The sequence below is a fragment of the Loxodonta africana genome, chromosome 25, assembly GCF_030014295.1.
Source record: "Loxodonta africana isolate mLoxAfr1 chromosome 25, mLoxAfr1.hap2, whole genome shotgun sequence".
Taxonomy (NCBI): domain Eukaryota; kingdom Metazoa; phylum Chordata; class Mammalia; order Proboscidea; family Elephantidae; genus Loxodonta; species Loxodonta africana.
In genome coordinates, this window is record NC_087366.1 from 7,722,625 (window position 1) to 7,741,929 (window position 19,305).

The window sequence follows — 19,305 nt, forward strand, 5'->3', positions numbered from 1 at the left end:
GGACTGTGAGCGTGAGGACTGTGAGCGTGAGGACTGTGAGCGTGAGGTCTGTGAGCGTGAGGACTGTGAGCGTGAGGACTGTGAGCGTGAGGTCTGTGAGCGTGAGGACTGTGAGCGTGAGGTCTGTGAGCGTGAGGACTGTGAGCGTGAGGTCTGTGAGCGTGAGGTCTGTGAGCGTGAGGTCTGTGAGCGTGAGGACTGTGAGCGTGAGGTCTGTGAGCGTGAGGGCTGTGAGCGTGAGGTCTGTGAGCGTGAGGGCTGTGAGCGTGAGGGCTGTGAGCGTGAGGTCTGTGAGCGTGAGGACTGTGAGCGTGAGGTCTGTGAGCGTGAGGTCTGTGAGCGTGAGGACTGTGAGCGTGAGGTCTGTGAGCGTGAGGACTGTGAGCGTGAGGTCTGTGAGCGTGAGGACTGTGAGCGTGAGGTCTGTGAGCGTGAGGGCTGTGAGCGTGAGGGCTGTGAGCGTGAGGGCTGTGAGCGTGAGGGCTGTGAGCGTGAGGACGGTGAGCGTGAGGACTGTGAGCGTGAGGACGGTGAGCGTGAGGGCTGTGAGCGTGAGGACTGTAAGTGTGGGGTCTCAATTAGGGGTTTGTTGTCAGTGGATGCCTGTAGCTGCGCTTTCCTCTGTGACGATGGATGACACAGAATCCCAGAGGAGATTAGGCAATTAGAAATGATGTTTTATAGGTGACATATTGTGGAAAAAGTACGGAGGCAAGGCTAGGGATTTCTTTCCTTTTTTTTCTGCCTAGGATTTTAATATCTATGCACTGCATTTTGTAGAAAGTCATTATAGTGTGTAGAGATAGGTAGATGGGTAGAATATAGCATATCTGTGGTACTCTATAGCGTATACAGTATGTACAGTTGCAGCAGTAGATCCACAGGGAGCTGCCAGAAATTCGAACTGATTCAGAAGAGGACGTGGAATGAGGGATATCACTGCTGATGTCAAAGGGATCTTGGCTGAAAGCAGAAAATGTCAGAATGAAGTTTACCTGTGTTTTATTGACTGTGCAAATGCATTTGACTGTGTGGATCATAACAAATTATGGATAACATTGCAAAGAATAGGAATTCCAGAAGACTTGATTGCGCTCATCCAGAACCTGTACATAGAGCAAGAGGCAGTCATTTGAACAGAACCAGGGAGTACTGCATGGTTAAAATCAGGAAAGATGTGCGTCAGGATTGTATTCTTTCACTGTACTTCCTCGGTCTGTTTGCTGAGCAAATAAATCTGAGAAGCCAGACAAAATGTAGAAGTTTGCAGCATCGGAATTAGAGGAAGACTCATTAACAACCTGTATTATGCAGATGACACAACCTTACTTGCTGAAAGTAAAGAGGACTTGAAGCACTTACTGATGAAAATCAAACAGTACAGCCTTCAGTATGGATTACACCTCAACATAAAGAAAACAAAAATTCTCACAACTGGACTAATAAGCAACATCATGATAAATGGAGAAAAGACTGAAATGGTAAAGGATTTCGTTTTACTTGGATCCACATTTAATACCAATGGAAGCAGTGGTCAAAAAATCAAACAACATATTGCACTGTGCAAATCTGCTGCAAAAGACATCTTTAAAGTGTTAAAAAGCAAAGATGCCACCTTGAAGACTAAGGTGCACCAGACCAAGCCATGGTGTTTTTAATCGTCTCATATGCGTGGGAAAGCAGGACAATGAATAAAGAAGACCAAAGAAGAATTGCTGCATTTGAATTATGGTGTTGGTGAAGAATATTGAATATACCATGGACTGCCAGAAGAAAGAACAAATTTGTCTTGGAAGAAGTGCAGCCAGAATGCTCCTTAGAAGCAAGGATGGTGAGACTTTGTCTCACGTAGTTCGGACATGTTATCAGGAGGGACCAGTCCCTGGAGAAGGACATCAAGGTTGGTAAAGTAGAGGGTCACCAAAAAAAGAGGAAGACCCTCAACCAGCTGAATTGACACAGTGGCTGCAACCATGGGCTGAATCATAGCAACGACTGTGAGAACGGTGAAGGACTGGGCAGTGTACATAGTGCTGCTATGAGTTAGAATTGATTTGATGGCACCTAACAACAGCAAATGTATATACTATATATAACAGTAAATATATATACTATATATATAAATGCTATGTATTTATATTACTGTATATCTCCAATTTTTTTTATATCTCTATCCCTATCTATGTATTTATGTATCTACATATTTATGTATCTATCATATGGTGTTCTATGGACTACTTTTTTAAAAAAAATGGGATCTTAGGTTCATGATAAGGTCTCTCGGTGATGCAAATGGTTAAGTGCTTGGCTCCTAGTCTAAAGGTTGATGGTTTGAACCCACTCAGAGGCACCTGTGAGAAGGCCTGATCATCTGCTTCTGAAAGGTCACAGCCCTGAAAATTCCATAGAGTAGTTCTGCTCTGCACACATGGGGTCTCCATGAGTCAGAATCGACTCCACGGCACCTAACACCACCAACAACACTCATGGTGTACTTAATACAAGATTTCAAAGTCTGTGTGATATCAGCCACTGAGAATTCTCTCAGTATCCCCTGGGATTCCGTGTGTAGTCCATTGTCACAGAAGAGAACAGCTATAGGCGTGCAATGGAAACAAACCTGTAATTTAGACCGCAAATGATAGGCCTTAAACTTAAAAAAAAAAAACAAAAAACCCTATTAGATATGTTTCAATATATGTTAGTATTTTGTTTTAATTTAACATACTTCTGATGTTCCTTTTACTGGTTTCCAAAGAAAATCCAGATGCTTAATAAGAAGGGGCTATTAAATTTTTTAAGTATGAAGAGGGCTATTTTTCATCTAGTAAACAAGGACTCTGTCTGCACTGTAGTTTTTTCCAGTTTACTATCCATCTATAAAACCAAACCAAAACCATTGCTGTTGACTCAATTTCTAACTCATAGTGACCCTATAGGACAGAGTAAACGGCCACATAGGGTTTCCAAGGCTGTGATCTTTATGGAAGCAGACTGCCACATCTTTCTCCCTCGGAGCAGCTGGTGGGTTTGAACCATCGACCTTTCGGTTAGCAGCCGAGCACTTTAACCACTTTACCACCAGGGTTCCTTTATTCATCCGTAGAGACTATTCATTTTAGAAATTGGTTTTCAAAGGTCTTTGCTCTGTGGACTACTTCATAAGACTCTAAGACCTTGTAGATTTTCTCTCCCCAACACCTTTTTGAAACAAAAATTCCCATCTCAACAGAATTAATTGGACAAAGAGCAACACTTTTAAAGAGATGCCAGTAGTCCTTGATGTAAAATCAAAAGTGGTTAATACAATGTCTTAGTCATCCAGTGCTGCCATAACAGAAATGCCACAGTGGATGGCTTTGACAGAGAGGATTTATCTTCTCACAGTCTGGCAGGCTCAAAGTCCAAAGTCAAGGCGTCAGCTCCAGGGGGAGTCTTTCTCTCTCTGTTGGCTCTGGAAGAAGGTCCTTGTCCTCAATCTTCCCCTGGTCGAGGAGCTTCTCAGGCGCAGGGAACCTGTGTCCAAAGGAAGTGCTCTGCTCCTGGTGCTGCTTTCTTGGTGGTATGAGGTCCCCAACTCTCTGCTTGCTTCCCTTTCCTTTTATCTCTTGAGAGAGAAAAGGTAGTGCAGACCACACCCCAGGGAAACTCCCTTTACCTTGAATCAGAGAGGTGACCTGAGTAAGGGTGCTGTTACAATCCTACCCTAATCCTCTCAAAATAAAATTACGAAATAGAGGACAAACATACAACACTGGGAATCATGGCCTAACCAACTTGACACATATTTCTTGGGGGACACTATTCAATCCATGACATGAAAGTATAGACTTTAGCGTCTTAAATGCTGGGCTAATGGCACTAGACCCTACAATGTTACCAACTTTAAAGACAAAATGGTTTTGCATTGTTTTTCATAAACTACCTTAGGGGAGCAGGGTGGCTAGAGGGTTTTCCGTAGTTGGGATAAAAAAAAAAAAACCAAACTCCTTGCTGTGGAGTCAATTTCCACTCATAGCGACCCTATTGGACAGAGTAGAACTGCCCCATACCTTTTCCAGGGAGTGCCTGGTGGCTTTAAACTGCCAGCCTTTTGGTTAGCAGCCATAGCTCTTAACCACTGGGCCAGAGCTGCTCTTTTAGTTATGACCTCAGGCAATTGCTTAGCTTTCCTTTGCCTAGGCTGCTTATCTTTAGGATGAAAGTAATAATAGCTCCCATCCTTTGAAAGGAAGTTATAAAGGAAAGAGTGCTGCGAATGGCCTGAGTGACTTGTTTGGTGGTCAAACTTTGTGCACAAGACTGGCCTTCAGAAAACTTTGTAGTAGGACTGATTATTCCTAGGTGAATCTTTTCCCCAATCTTTTGCCTCTTTCCTAAGCACTCTCTACTTGGTGCCACTTCTAGGGTCACATGTCTCCTAGGTCTCTTGTCTCCTGGTAACTCCCTATCCTGTGTTTTCATTACTTTTCTGTATCATCAAACTTTCCTATTTAATCACTTAAGCTTTGGGTTATTATTTCTTTTCTATCTGGTCCTATATCCCATTCAGGTGGATCCTGCTTGTTGATGGAACACTAATAAAGGAATCTATGACAACGTTAATGTTTTAGTCTTCCCAATAGCTTGTTTTTATTTTCATTGGAATTTTCTGGAGACAGTGTCTTAGTCTAAAATAAGAACTCATATAATAGCTAATATTTATGAGGAAAATTTTTTTTTTATTATTATTGTTAGTTTAAGGAGCTCTTTATAGTATCACAAAAGAGAACTTGGGGAAGATAGGACTTTGTATGGAAATTCATCAAAATATAAGAAGAAAAGAGCTCAATTTATATTTAGCTCTATTTATGTATGTTATAAATAGATAATATTGGGAACCCTGGCGGTGTAGTGGTTAAGTGCTACGGCTGCTAACCAAGAGGTTGGCAGCTTAAATCTGCCAGTCGCTCCTTGGAAACTCTATGGGGCAATTCTACTCTGTCCTATAGGGTTTTTTTTTTTTTTCATTTATGTATTTTATAAATAGATAATATTGGCATAGAGTTTAGGACAATTTTTTAATTTGAATCCTACAAAATATAAAAAATAGTAACCACTAAAACTGAAAATGCACACTTGGGTTCAGTTTATTTATATACTGTCTCTAAAAATAAGAATCCTAATAGTATTAAATTCAGTGATGACTATATTCTGAAAGTAGCATGTTAGTTTGTTGGACTCAAAACACATTATTCTCATCAACATTATACAGAAAGTGGTTAGATTTCCAGAATAACCCATATAGGTATCCTTAAAATATAAGTGAAATGTTGTATTTACTTATAATGGAAAAATATTTTAAAAAATCAGAATAATAGCCATTTGTAGCTACATACTATTTTAGTTATCACACTGTTTTAATTCCTGTACATTCTGGGGATTAATTAGTTAAACATATTAGTCATAACTGGAGTAAATTTAGTCTTGGATATACAGTTGTAAAATTTGAACTTCAAATGTCTCTAATTACGAGACTTATTACGTTAAACTCTTATTATAGTTCATGTTATTAAACAGCATTGACAGAAATATTAATCTTGTATCATCAAAAAAATAAGAGAAAAAGAAATAATTTGCTCATGAAATTATATTTTAAATAATCTACAGCTATGAATCAGAATTGACTCAATGGCAGTGGGTTTGTCTTTGCTGTGTTTATAAAACATTATCTTAAGAATTGTAATCCATTAAGCTTCCATATGAGCCACTGTATAATCACTTAACTGAAAGCAAAGTAAAACGCAGATTTACTAGAAAGAGAAAAAAGTGTTTTGCCGTGGTTTGAGATCTTTAGAATTAGACTCATTGGAAGGTTGGGTCAAGTTAAAGATAACTCAGTTCTCTTTTCAAGTTGTGTAGACAGAAGAGGAGTCCAGCACTTGACGTAGAGACATTTCTTGTTACCAGTGGAGGATGTACCGGGCCTAGGAAGTGCCCCAGTGGAGGGATTCTTAGAGAATTTCATCCTTACTTTCTGGAATAGGGGGAAAGAAAAGGGATCCTCTTCTCAGGAATTGGAACACCTGACTTCTGCTGAGAAGACAAAGCCTACGTCAAGAACACATCCCATTCAGGTGGAAAGCTTGAACCAGAAGAAGGCCCTGAGCCTATGCCAGTTTGAGAAGCACCAGGACAAGCTCAGTCTCGCTCCTTGGGGGCCTCCTGTGTTAAGGATGGAGGTGGTCTGATGGGGGGCTATTGCTTCTGTGGTTCAGACACTGGGCCCTGATTTCCCACGCCATCACTGCCTGATCTTCCTCCTTTCTTGGGAGCCTGTTCATACATTGGGTTCCCTGGTAGGTCTTTTTTGCACCTCTTCCAGATGCCCCACTGGGAATATCAGGTGTAAGGATACTGCTTGAAATGTTTAAATTTTTCCTCAAAATTGTTTTGTCTGATATATGCATTGTCTTTTCTTAAGTTATTGAGGTTTCTCTCAGCGAACAGAATTCTCAACTTGTTATGAGATTTTCTCTTATGGGAAATACGCTGCTTTTGATAATAGCCAGTGATTCCTTCAGCTTTTTTCTTTTTTCCCTGAAGTAATCGTGTGGCTTGTATGTTCTGTGTCCAGATCTGCACAGCTAATCTTTTCATCTGCTTTGGAAAAATTCTCCACTACCTTTACAGGGAGAATTCTCTCTAAATTGAATATCTGGTGACAATTCATTTCTTTTTCTCAAAGCAGCTCGGAAAGGACGTAAAGTCTCTGATGGAGCGTTTGTCCCTTTCTGTTTATTTTTCTCAGTGCTATGAAGCTTTCTCATCTGGAGTCTCATTTGAGATCTTTTCAGTGCATCCATTATTTTATCCCCTTCTGTTAACTTAGTGTATGTTTGGTTTCTTGTTTTTCAAGAGTTTTTAAAGACATTTAAAATACGTTTTAAATAAGTCCAGACAACACCAGCATCATTCAGCCCACCAGCAGTATTTAACTCAGCCGCACCAGTCCGTTTCTTCAAAACTTTGGATTTATGTTCTAAGAAGCACTCGGGTGCTAACCGAAAAGTTGGCAGTTTGAACCCCCCAGGCTTGGAAACCCTATGAGATCGGTATGACTCAATGGCAGTGGATTTGGGTTTTAGGTACCAAGAACAACAGCTCAATTTCTCATATTCAGCAAGTATTACCTACAGGCTTGATCTGACTTTGTCACTTAGAACTTACTGATACAGGGTCGCTATGAGTCAGAATCGACTTGACGGCAACGGGTTTGGGTTTTGGTTGGGCATGTGTAATAGAGTGTCTTTTTTTTTTTTTTTTTTACTCTTTTCAGATTAATAAATTTGCTTACTCTTTCTTCTTTAGCTTCTTGTGAAAGCAGTTTTTTATTTCCCTGAGCGTGAGAATTTTCATTCGAAACATCTTTTTAGTGCTGTCCGAAGTTGTTCTTCATTTTTCATGTATTTTGAAGACATTTTGTTTGCAGATACTTGAAATTGGATGTGTTTTGATGCATCTTTTAAAGGTTGAATCCTTTCTCGTAATGTCAGCCAAAAGCTCAACTTTTTTAAACTTTTAGATTTCTAAGTCTTTTTCTAAAAATCTATATTTCAAGCCCAAGCAAAAAGATTTATGACTTCCAGCTTTGGTGTTTCTGATAATTTGTTTTTGAGTCTGGCATCCATTAAAGTTGATTCAGAGCCTTCAAATTAGTAATATTTTTATTATTATTTTAATGATAAACACTAAAATTCTTATCGAATAAGACTAAACGTGAGAAATTTTGATGTCTTTCCTTCAGAAGGGCAGAAACTTCAGTGGCTAGTTCTTTGTCTCTACTTGTATAAAGTAGGCTTTTGATTATTAAAGTTCTGACTATGACTATAAATAACACCATCTCCCACGGCAATTCATGGGAATAGCCAATTGTCCACTGGTCTGATTCACTTGGATGACTCACAGGTGGCTTAAACTCAACTTGTTAAAAACAGCATTTCTCACCTTTGCCTTAAACTATTTCTTTCCCTTTGTTCTCTATCTCAGTGAATGGCATAATCATCTCCTCAGCTACCTGAGACAAAACATGGGCGTGGAGGAGTGGGTCACCCTTGAGTTCCATCCTCTTCTAGTCCCATATCAAATCAATCCTGTCCATTTTACCACTTAAATATCTCTTGAAACTATAAATTTCTCTTCTCCACTCCTGATTCCCCTATCTTAGTTCTCCACTAGGACTTCTTACTGCAGAAAGACTTCTAATTGATTTTTTATGTTCTAATCTACCCTTTCCAATAAATTTACACTTCAGCCAGCATGATTTTACTAAAACACAGATCTGATCATTGTTACTTTTCTGCTTAAAACCACTTAATGACTTTCTATTACTCTGAAGATAAGTTACAAATTCCTTGGTTTGACTTACAAGATTCTATCTGGCCCCTGAATGTCTTTCCATATTTGACTTTATTTACCCCCTGCCTTGTTGGGGTTGCCCTTTATGGTATTATCATACTGATTTTTTTTAGTTCCTTCTACATGGCATGCTTTCTCTTTCTTGTGGCCATTTGCCCATGCCGTTTGTTCTACATGCTGTTCTTCTGAGTCTTCCTCTGACTTTCTTCTATATTATTCACTCTTTTTCAGGTATCAACTTCCTTCCTTCACTAACAAACCTAGGTGAGGTTCTCCTCCCGAGTGCCCTTACCAAAAGCCCAAACCCACTGCCATCAAGTCAATTCTGACTCATAGTGACCCTGGAGGAGAGAGTAAAACTGCCCCATAGGGTTTCCAAGGAGCAGCTGGTGGATTCAAATTGCTGACCTTTTGGTTAGCAGCCGAATGCTTAACCACTTCGCCACCGGGGCTGTAAGTGTCAACACCTATTAATTTATTTACCACAATGAATTGTAATTGCCTAGTTTCTTATTAACTTCCTCCACTAGACTATTAGGTCTGTTAGGCTAGGAGCTCTTGTTATTTTATTATTGTGTCTTGAACATAGAGGGTACTCAATAAATATTTGTTGAGTGAATGGGGGGATGGAGGCATGAATGAATGATTGATTACTTTTCCAGAGAGTGTGTCATCCCTACCAATATGACCTGGGTCAGAGATTCATGTGTTCACTGTATCTATGTGGTGGAATTGGTCCCATTTCAAGACTATTAACAGAAATATGTGTTTATTACTATTTCAGTAATACTAAAAATATTTCTGGGAAGTAAATTAAATTCTGATTGTAACCTTATAAAGTTTCCATCTTAACACTGAATTTTCCAGTGTTTATAAATTAGTTCCCTGTTGATGTTTTTTAAATTTGCCATTTATGAGAGAACTTGTTGGTGATTTTTTTTTTAACATAGGTCTTACCTGGTATAAATAGAACACCTTTAGAAACTTGTAAAAATCTGGCTCTATTCTGTTGTAATAGAACACCTTTCCTGTTTATAAAACTACCTAAAAGAGATACAAACCAAGGGGAAAATAGACAAGTTAGCGATATACGGATATTCATTTAAAACATTGAGTATGTACATAATTTCATATTTCTTCTAGTAAAAACATTAAAAGAAACTCCACAGGATTAAAAAAATATTTTAAAAATACATATCATTTGTTCTAACTCCATTATTTATTGTCATAAATATTTGAAGGAAACTTACATCTATCACTTATTTAGACGATTTAATAATAAATCAAATCTAATATAGTAGCTTGCTTGTGAGACTTTTTAGGAATTTCCCTTTTGGCCTATTATGTAATAGGTTGTGTCTATTTTTGCTCCTGCCAAGTTAATGGACCGAGGACTAAGACGTTGTAAATTTTAGAGAACAGAACATTCACTAATGGTTTTAAATCTTTCATCACTATAGAAAATAATTCCCTTCATGCTTTCAAAAGTTTTAAGCTCTGAATTTCATTCATTACATGTGTTTACATTGTTACGTTATTTGGATTATAATGTTCAAAATATATCTATTGTAATGTATAATGTAAGGAATTATCAATTTAGATAATTTTCTTCTCTTAGGTTCAAGAAGAGGAAAGCATTTTCAAGAGTATGGTCAGTTGGGTATCATTTGAAAAGTTCAGAAATAAAATCCCGGACTTCCGCTTTTAAGATCGTGTCTTCAGCTTATGCACTTAACCCACCTGCTGCCTCACAGCCCACTGAAAGAAGAAGGAAACCTCTGTAGGACCATTGGAAAAGAGGGAAAAAGCTGCTATGGACACAAGAAATGTGGAACTTCTGGAATATGTGAAACAGGAGAACCAAACTGAAAGCAAGAACAAAGCAGACTTGAATAGCAGGTAAGTATGGGACCCGTTTACCACCCATCTGTCAGTCTGTCATATTGTGGTGGCTTGCAGATTGCTATGGTGCCTAAAGCTATACCACTGATATTTCTAATACCAACAGGATCACCTATGGTGGACAGGTTTCAGCAGAGCTTCCAGACCAAGATAAGCTAGGAAAAGAAGGCCTGGTGATTTACTTCCAAAAATTAACCAATAAAAACCCTAAGTGGCATAACAGAATATTGTTGGATGGATATAGTGCCGGAAGGTGGCACAGGATGGGGCAATGTTTTGTTCTGTTATACTTAAGGTTGCCATGAGTCAGAGCCAGCTCAACAGCAACTAACAGCAATGTGGAGCCTCTAAGAAGTTAGCGAATGGTTTCTTCAACTTAATCAGAAAAAGCTTCAATTTTGATGCAATGGAGGTTTAAACAAGGGGCAATAGGTGAAGGTCAAATTACATTATTTTAGAAACTCTACTAGTGACCCACATGGTAAGTTTTCCTAGGTTTCACTTTGTATAGACAGTTTACTAAATAAAAGGCTTATAGGTCAAGGAAGAAATAAAAATAATAGTCAAAGATTATTTAGAGATTTTGAAAATGGATAATTACATATGAAAATCTATAGGGCATGGTCAAAGCCATACACAGAAGAAAGCTCAAGTGTTCAATTAATTTCTTAATAAAGAAGAAAGGTTGAAAATAAATGAACTAATCCATGCTTATTACTTTATACTGGTTATTTAGAGTCCTGTGTTAAGAAGAGTTCTGAAGGCAAGTCTGGGCTGAACAAGGAACGAGCACCTCAGGGTCTGATAGATACTTCTAGATGAGTTCTATCAGACCATTAAGGGCCAGATAATTACTATATGCTCTAAAACACAGAGGTTCAGAAGTTTCCCTAATGATTTTTTTGGGTAATTCTGATCCTCAAATTGGATGATGAAAACACCCAGAAAAGAAAACTAAAGACAACTATTTTCAAATAGTTTTTACCAGCAAACAGTTTAAAGTAAGTAGAAATATTGTTTACAATGCAACATAGAATAGTTGGCATCTACAAATGATAAAAGAAGCTTCTTTTACTTTTATGTTATGCAGAAATGAATAGATTATAATTTGCAGAAAATGTGGTCAATAATTTCTACCTAGCTTTGCCTATATCAGCGGCAATAACTACATTGTGGAATTGGCATTCATGGCAGTGTTGTTGACCTGTTATCTATCACATGGAATGTGAGGAATCAGTAACATCCAGAATGAAAGTCTGAGAACTAGGTGAAAACTAAAGTAGAATATTCAACACCGATTCTAGATGTTGATGCTTTTTTACCACTTATGTTTGGGGTTGGTTATTGTGTACCTGTCTTTTTTTCCCTCGTTTTCAAGAAATAACCAAAAAAAAAAAAAAAAAAAAACCTGCTGCTGTCAAGTTAACTCTAACTCATAGCGACCCTGTAGGATAGAGTAGAACTGCCCCACAGGGTTTCCAAGGAGCGCCTGGTGGATTTGAACTGCTGACCTTTTGATTAACAGTCATAGCTCTTAACCACTATGCCACCAGGTTTTCCTTCAAGAAATAAGAACTATTAATTAATAACTATTATTTACCTTTGTCTCCACAGAGCAGGTATACAGAAAATACTTGGTAAGCAAATCTATTCAAAGAAGCTGTAGTACAGTGGGAAGTTTATTGGACTTGGAGACAAGGATTTGGTTTCAAGACCAGACAGCTACTGTCACTGGATTACTTCTTTTATGAATCAACTACGGCATCACCCCCATGCAGCCTCCACCCACTTTACCCTGTGTTCTGAGTGAGCTCACTCTCCTGTGTGCTCCCACAGCCCTGTGCCTTTCTCTACAGTGGCATTTACCACTCCCCTGGAGTGGTGGTTAAGTGCTACGGCTGCTAACCAAAGGGTTGGCAGTTCGAATCCGCCAGGTGCTCCTTGGAAACTCTATGGGGCAGGTCTACTCTGTCCTACAGGGTCACTATGAGTTGGAATCTACTCGACGGCACTGGTTTTTTTTTTTGGTTTTTGGTTAGGGTCCCTATGAGTCAGAGTTGACTCAACGACGGTAATGGGTTTGGTTTGGTTTTTGGTTGTGTCTCCTTTGCTACATGTGGCTGCCTTGAGGTCAGAGACTCTACTCTCTTCATCCTTGTATTCTCAGAGATTAGCCTGGGTCTGGCACATAGTAAGTGCCTAAAAAAGATTGTTGCATGAATGAATAATTTAACTCCTCTGAGCTTAAGGTTTTCTGTCTAAAAAATGGGAATATTAGTAACACATGATATTTGTGTTATATGGGGGTTTCTAAGAACCTTAGGAAAAGGCTGGACCTCCCCCCTTTAATAGTAATAGCAATACGTTTTGTTCATTGAGCACCTATTATATGTGCCAAGCACTGATGAGGCACTTTACATATATTATCTCTTTTCTTTGCGTCCCTAAGAGAAAGGTGCTATTACCCCCATTTTACAGATGCTTGGAGAGATGAACAAACTCTCCAAATCACGTAGCAAGCAAGTTAGTGGCAGAGCTGGGATATGAGTTCTGAGTGTTCAATCTTTGCAACATAGAATTTTGCCACCAGGTATCTGATGTTTCTGTGGGAACTCCAGTTTGGGTTGTCACCAACAGATCTTGTCATGAATACCCAACAGTATTATTTTCCATAAAAGATCGACCTTGAAAATTAAGCTAGTGAAGTCCAGCCCCTAGTATGTTGCTTGGCATGGTACTTGCTCGCTTAATATACATTTACTGAATAAAATAATGAATTAATCAATTAGTGACAAGCCTATAGATAATAATAGTCATTTATGGTAATAACCAAGAGCCTATTTATATATGAGTGTGATTGAATAGTTTTTAAACACCCACAACTTCAGTTTAGATGACAGGCAAATATTCCTGCAGAAGTAAAACTGGAATTTGATTCTCATTTAGTAAATGAAAAAATGTGAAATAAGGGGATCGATTAGTCATCTAATGTTCTTATTAAAAATGTAAACTTCTACGTCCCACTCCCAGAGCTTGTTATTTCTATACTGTCCTCTTGTGAGTGTGAAGTAAAATGCTTTGTTAACTGCGTAGTGCAATGAGCACTTGTTTCCTTTTACTTGGAGCTTAGAGAAAGTATCCTTTGGGATTTCTTGGAACTCAACAAAGAGAACAGTTTAGAGACGGAGAGTTAAACGTGAAAAGAAAAGTGCTGTTTTACGTAGTGAAGGGAGGATTTCTTTTTCAGTGTCTCCTCTGAAGCAGATCTGGCTGACTGAAGGGTAACAAACAGATTCAGTTGATGTGTTTGGTTATCTCAGGGTTGAAATACGCTCAAATTACCGCAGGTCATAGTGGTGTTTTGTCACGATGCACACGAAGTCTGAAAGGAGAGCCCGGAAACTCTGAGCAAGCCTGCAGGCTTCAGGGTCAGCAGCAGCTCCAGGGAGCCAAGAGTGATTCTACTCATCTGTCGTGCTTGTGACTCAGCCCCTCTTTCTTTGCGTTGCTTCTTTGGTTTCTTTGTAGTGCATGATGGCTTAACTTCCTTGTTTTCTACTTGTTTCTGCCTAATGGCTTCTGCTTACAGCCTTCTCTCTTATAAAATACAAATAAGTAATGTTTTGGAGGCTTACTGTGTGTTGAGCAGAATTGCATTTTTTATTTTCACAACAACTCTTTCACATAGGTAAAGGTATCATCTTAGTCCCCACATTGGTTGCATAGGGATGCACAAGCTATCACAGTAGGAAAATATCCACTAATGAACTGAAAAACAATATGCTTTCCACTCAAAACCTCCTCCCACTTAATATTGGTCTTGGTGATTAACAATCACTAATGTATAATGCAAATAGAACGTAAAGTATAATTGCAAAACTTGCAGAAGATGTAGCATTTCATACCATTGATGTTGATAGGAAAGGGCCTAGGATGTGATCAGTTAACGATTGTGTTGCTGTTAGGTGCTGTTGAGTCAGTTCTGACTCGTAGCAACCCTACGTAAAACAGAATGAAACACTGCCCAGTCCTGCGCCATCCTCACAGTTGTCGTTATGCTTGAGCCCATTGTTGCAACCACTGTGTCAATCCATCTTGTCGAAGGTCTTCCTCTTTTTCACTGACCCAACATGTATAATAACATAATAAACTCTCTAAAAGAGAAAGTTGAGTAGTAAAGTCTGAGGAAAATTTAAAAAGTCCTTGAATATATTTACTTAAATAAAAAGTGTGAAATGAAAGATGCTATGCTAGCATTTACTTTGTCCCCCCAAATCTGTAACCTGACATTGCTCATTCTGATACTCAGTACTTATAACCTAAGTATTAGTAATATCTTTAAAAATACTTTTCATTATAATTTTTAGTTTTATTTTTAAAGATAAAGTCACAATGAAATGTTTTTCACCATTTACTTAGAAATTTTGGACTATATTTTAATGGAATTTTTTTGGTGCAAACGGTTTGCGCTTGACTATTAATTTAAAGGTTGGTGATTTGAACCCATCCAGCAGTACCATGGAAGAAAGGCCTGGCAATCTGCTTCCCTAAAAATTAGCTAAGAAAACCTTATATAGAACAGTTCCACTGTGTCACACATGGGGTCACCATGAGTCAGAGTCGACAATACAGCAGTGGGTTTGGTTTAGGTGTGATTTTTTTTTTTTAATCAACTGTCCTTGTATAACCTTGTGTAATAACCTTGTATAATGTTATCATTGTCTTGGTTTTACAGATGAGGAAAATGAAGGCTGGTAAGGCTCACTAACCTGTCCAAGGTCTCATAGTTGGTAAGTGAGAAAGCTGGAATTAGAATATAGGTATTGAGGTTTCATGTACCACATCCTTAAATACTGAGTTAAACTGTATGTATTTTTCATACTCTTTTTATGTCTCAAATTCAGATTCTCAGAACAGATTCCTTTGGACTGGCAAGTCCACTTGGTTTAGAGTACCCCTGTTGGGCAGAGTTCTTATTCCTGAACATTCCTGTGTGTTGCCAGTCTAAATGGCTGTTCTGAATGAGGTACTAGTATCTGGTTCAATCAACTGCCATAAGCTTAACAGCAAGATTATACAAAGAACGGCCACCTAAAACAAAGCCCGTTGCCGTCGAGCCGATTCCAACTCATAGATGACCACCTACTCACAAGAAATTTTCTGTAATTCTTTAGAAAGGTTCAGTAGATGTGGCGCTCATTTTACATCTTCTCAAAAACGGGAAAATAATACACAGTCACCTGGCATGGCCTATTTTACTACGTTTTTTTTTTCAAATATAGCTAAAGAGAAGATTTGGCCATAAACTCACCTTACAAAGGATCAAGTATAAACTGAAGATTTCATTATTCTATCCTTTATTCCATATGGTCTCTCTCTAGCTCTCAAAGGTTATGTTAATTTTGCTGCTTGAAACTGAGCTTGCTACTCAGCTATCCTGAAGTACATTTTAGAAATTTCTGGTATTTGTACTATTATGTAATTGAGGGTAGGCGTTAACAAGCCAGCTGTTTATCCTTCTAAGATCCTCTAGGCTTTCATGGAATAAGAATTATGCTTCTGGAACATAATGCCAGTTTTTTTTTTTTTTTCCCCACTGACATATGCTCATGGGGTTAGGGAAACATGAAGAGCTACTTGGACTTCTTAAAAATTGAGGGTCATCTAAGATTTATAAAAGATAGAACTGTGACAAATTATTGATAGGCCTAATTAGTATCTCTAGCTTTCACTTTAAAGCCCTGCTAATAACATCTTACTTTCACATAGAATATTACAATTTGAGAGTGTTTTTGAATGCATTATTTCATTTTATGCTCATAAAACTGTATGAGGTAGAAGAGGGAAATAGCATTACCCTATGTACTAAGGTGAGGATGCTGAGGTGAGTCTGATGTTCAGCAGTTAGCAAGTGGCAGTGCAGAGCTAGAAGATAATTCTCCTGACTTCTGGTTCTGTGCTCTTCCCACCTCTTATAATAAGAGAAGAGAAATGAAGGAAGGAAGAGAGGAAGGGAAAGAGGGAGAGTGAGATGGGAGAAGGAGGTAGAGAAGGAAGGAAGGAAAGAAGGGAAGAAGGATATCTAACAATTTTTAAGCAGTAACCATGTGCCTAATACTCTGTTTAAGAAAGCTAATTTTCCATTATCTTACATATATTTTCAGAATAAAAAAACCAAACCCATTGCCTTTGAGATAGGTAGAAAAGACATTGCCTGGCTTAAAATAACACTATTTTCATAGAACTTCTGCAGCATTTTTTGTTGGAATACTTGCTTTGGACTTAATCTCATACTGATTTTTGTGGCTATTCAAGTTACAATTCAAGTAGAATGTAAATTCCAAGGATGAGTAAACCAGGGTCTGTAACTACTAGGCATCATACGTAGTGCTGGTTACCTTCTAGCTAGTCAGTGGTACTGGCTGCCATTTCCTTATCAAGTGCTTAGTAGGAATTTTCTCATAAGCAGTGAGTGTATGTATATTTACTGTGGGTTTCAGAGATCTTCATATAAATGAAATGACCCAGAGTACAGTTCAAAAAAATGTTCATGCTATTTAATATATAATTAATGTGATTCTATATTGCTACCCAACAATCTGTGACAGTCCATTATTTTCTTTCTCATCTCCATACATTCCCATGGATCTCCAGGATTACTTACTCAGTCTAATGAGATTGTCTCCAATTTCTATCTTCAAAAAAATTGTGACATTCTGCTGAGTGGTTTCAGTCTGGGCTGCTATTGCAGGTGCTGCTGTTTTGGGTATGGTTTGTGAAACTCAGGCAGACCAGAGGAAATGTCTTTTTACTGCAGTTGCTGCCGGTCCACCCAATGGTTCTTCAGATGGCTGAGTCAGGAGTCCTAGCATCGGCCATAATCTGTGCTTATAATCAGACCTCATTTACTACTTTCCCACAAACTGGAATACAGTCTTACGTGGAAAAGGCTGCTAAAGGAGACTCCAACATCAGACAAGGCAAGTCCGGTAAGTCTGCAGGATATTACCAAAGGTCACAGTTATTCAATGTGAAATAACCCCAGTAGCGAGGATGCCAACAATCCAGTCTCAAATCTCTCAGAAAAAGAGCTTCTTAAGCTTATGCAAAGGCAAAGAAATGTGCACAATACATATACAATTTGTTGTTGTTGCTCTTGTGTGCCATCAAGTCAATTCCTACTCACAGTGACCATAAATGACGGAGTAGAGTTGCCGCATAGGGTTATCTTGTTGGTAATCTTTGTGGAAGCAGATTGCCAGGTCTTTTTCCAGAAGAGCCACTGTGTGGGTTTGAATCACCAACTTTTGCTTAGCATCTGAGCACTTAACTGTTGCATCACCAGGGCTCCTTTTCATATACAATATACATTACAAAAAAGAATGTCTGATGGTCCAGTTGCAGTATTGGTATGCAAAGTTGGGGTTAATTTACAATTTTCTCTAAGAACAATGGATGACTACCATACTTCATCAGTTCGAAGGTGTATATCTTTCTGCATTAACATCTTTGGAATCAGGATACAATGTACAGTTGACAGTGACTTTCAATCACTGTTGGCCAGGAGAGAGTAGAGGTGTAGTTGTTGCCTACGCATGTACTGATTTGGTAATAGCTGTTCATACCGTGGAAACCCTGGTGGCGTAGTGGTTAAGAGCTATGGCTGCTAAGCAAAAGGTTGGCAGTTCAAGTTGACTCGACAGTAACAGGTTTGTTTTTGTTCATATTGTTATCACTATGATAGATTGATGTGTATTGCTGTTACTACATATGTTGAGTTTAATTGCTATTTAAAAATATTTGAAGAGATGGCTCTTACTTGGATCGAAATGAAAAGTTATTACGATTTCAGAAAGGCATGGAGCAATGGGGCATTATTAGGTAATGGAGAAGCAAATATTCATTAGTGAGTAGAGAACTGAGTTCTGCATTTTCTTCTACTGCTGTAAATAAGTGTTACTGAGATATATGTAAATCGATAGCCTGTGATACACCAAAATAATTCAACTGAAGGCCAGAGAAATCCCCAGATTCCTTGGAATAGTTTAAAGCAACAGAGGCTGTTGTGACTAATTCATATTGGTGCTTTATTTTTTTTTTAATTATTTTTGTTTTTTATTGTGGTAAAAATAATGCATAACAAAACACACCAACTCAGCAATTTCTACATGTGCGATTCAGTGACACTGATTCAATTCTAAAGTTGTGCAACCATTCTTGCTATCTTTTTTCAAACTATTCTACCCCCATTGACGTAAACTCAGTACTCCTTAAGCAAAAACTTCCTTTTTCTCCCTCCTTTCCACCCCTGGAGAAGCCCTGGTAGCACACCGGATAAAGCGAAAGGTCTGCTATTTGAAGGCACTAGCTGCTGTGGCAGGAGAAAGATGTGCCAGTCTGCTTCCGTAAAGATTTACAGCCTTGAAAACCCTATGGGGCAGTCCTATTCAGTCCTATAGGGTCACTGTGAGTAGACTGGATGGTAATGGGCTTGGGCCTACCCCTAGTAACCACTAATAATCTTCGGTTTTTATGTATTTGCTTACTTCATATAAGTGAGATCATACAATATTTGTCCTTTTGTGACTGACTTATTTCACTCAGCATGATGTTTTGAGGATTCATTCATGTTGTGGCATGCATCAGGACGCCTATAAAATATACTCCAGAACTGCCACATCAATAGCATTTTATTATTCTTATAAACACTCTTAGGCAGGACTGCTCAGCCTCTGTTTCCCTTTCACCATACTTAATCTGTATGCTGAACAAATAATCTGAGAAGCTGGCCTATATGAAGAAGAACGCAGCATCAGGATTAGGGGAGGACTCATTAACAACCTGCGATATGCAGATGACACAACCTTGCTTGCTGAAAGTGAAGAGGACTTGAAGCACTTACTGATGAAGATCAAAGACCACAGCCTTCAGTATGGATTGCACCTCAACATAAAGGAAACAAAAATCCTCACAACTGGACCAATAATAAATATCATGATAAATGGA

General features: G+C 38.6%; 1 protein-coding gene across 1 annotated transcript in view; it reads left to right on the plus strand.

The window, feature by feature from the left end:
• Window positions 1-19,305, plus strand: part of LOC104845981 (uncharacterized) — a 31,278-nt gene that overhangs the window by 4,698 nt on the left and 7,275 nt on the right. Inside the window, exons 2-4 of the mRNA XM_064276481.1 lie at window positions 10,016-10,296; window positions 15,035-15,089; window positions 17,117-17,288. Coding sequence (XP_064132551.1) covers window positions 10,016-10,105 — 90 coding nt within the window. The 3' untranslated portion in view covers window positions 10,106-10,296; window positions 15,035-15,089; window positions 17,117-17,288. The remainder of the gene's footprint in view (window positions 1-10,015; window positions 10,297-15,034; window positions 15,090-17,116; window positions 17,289-19,305) is intronic.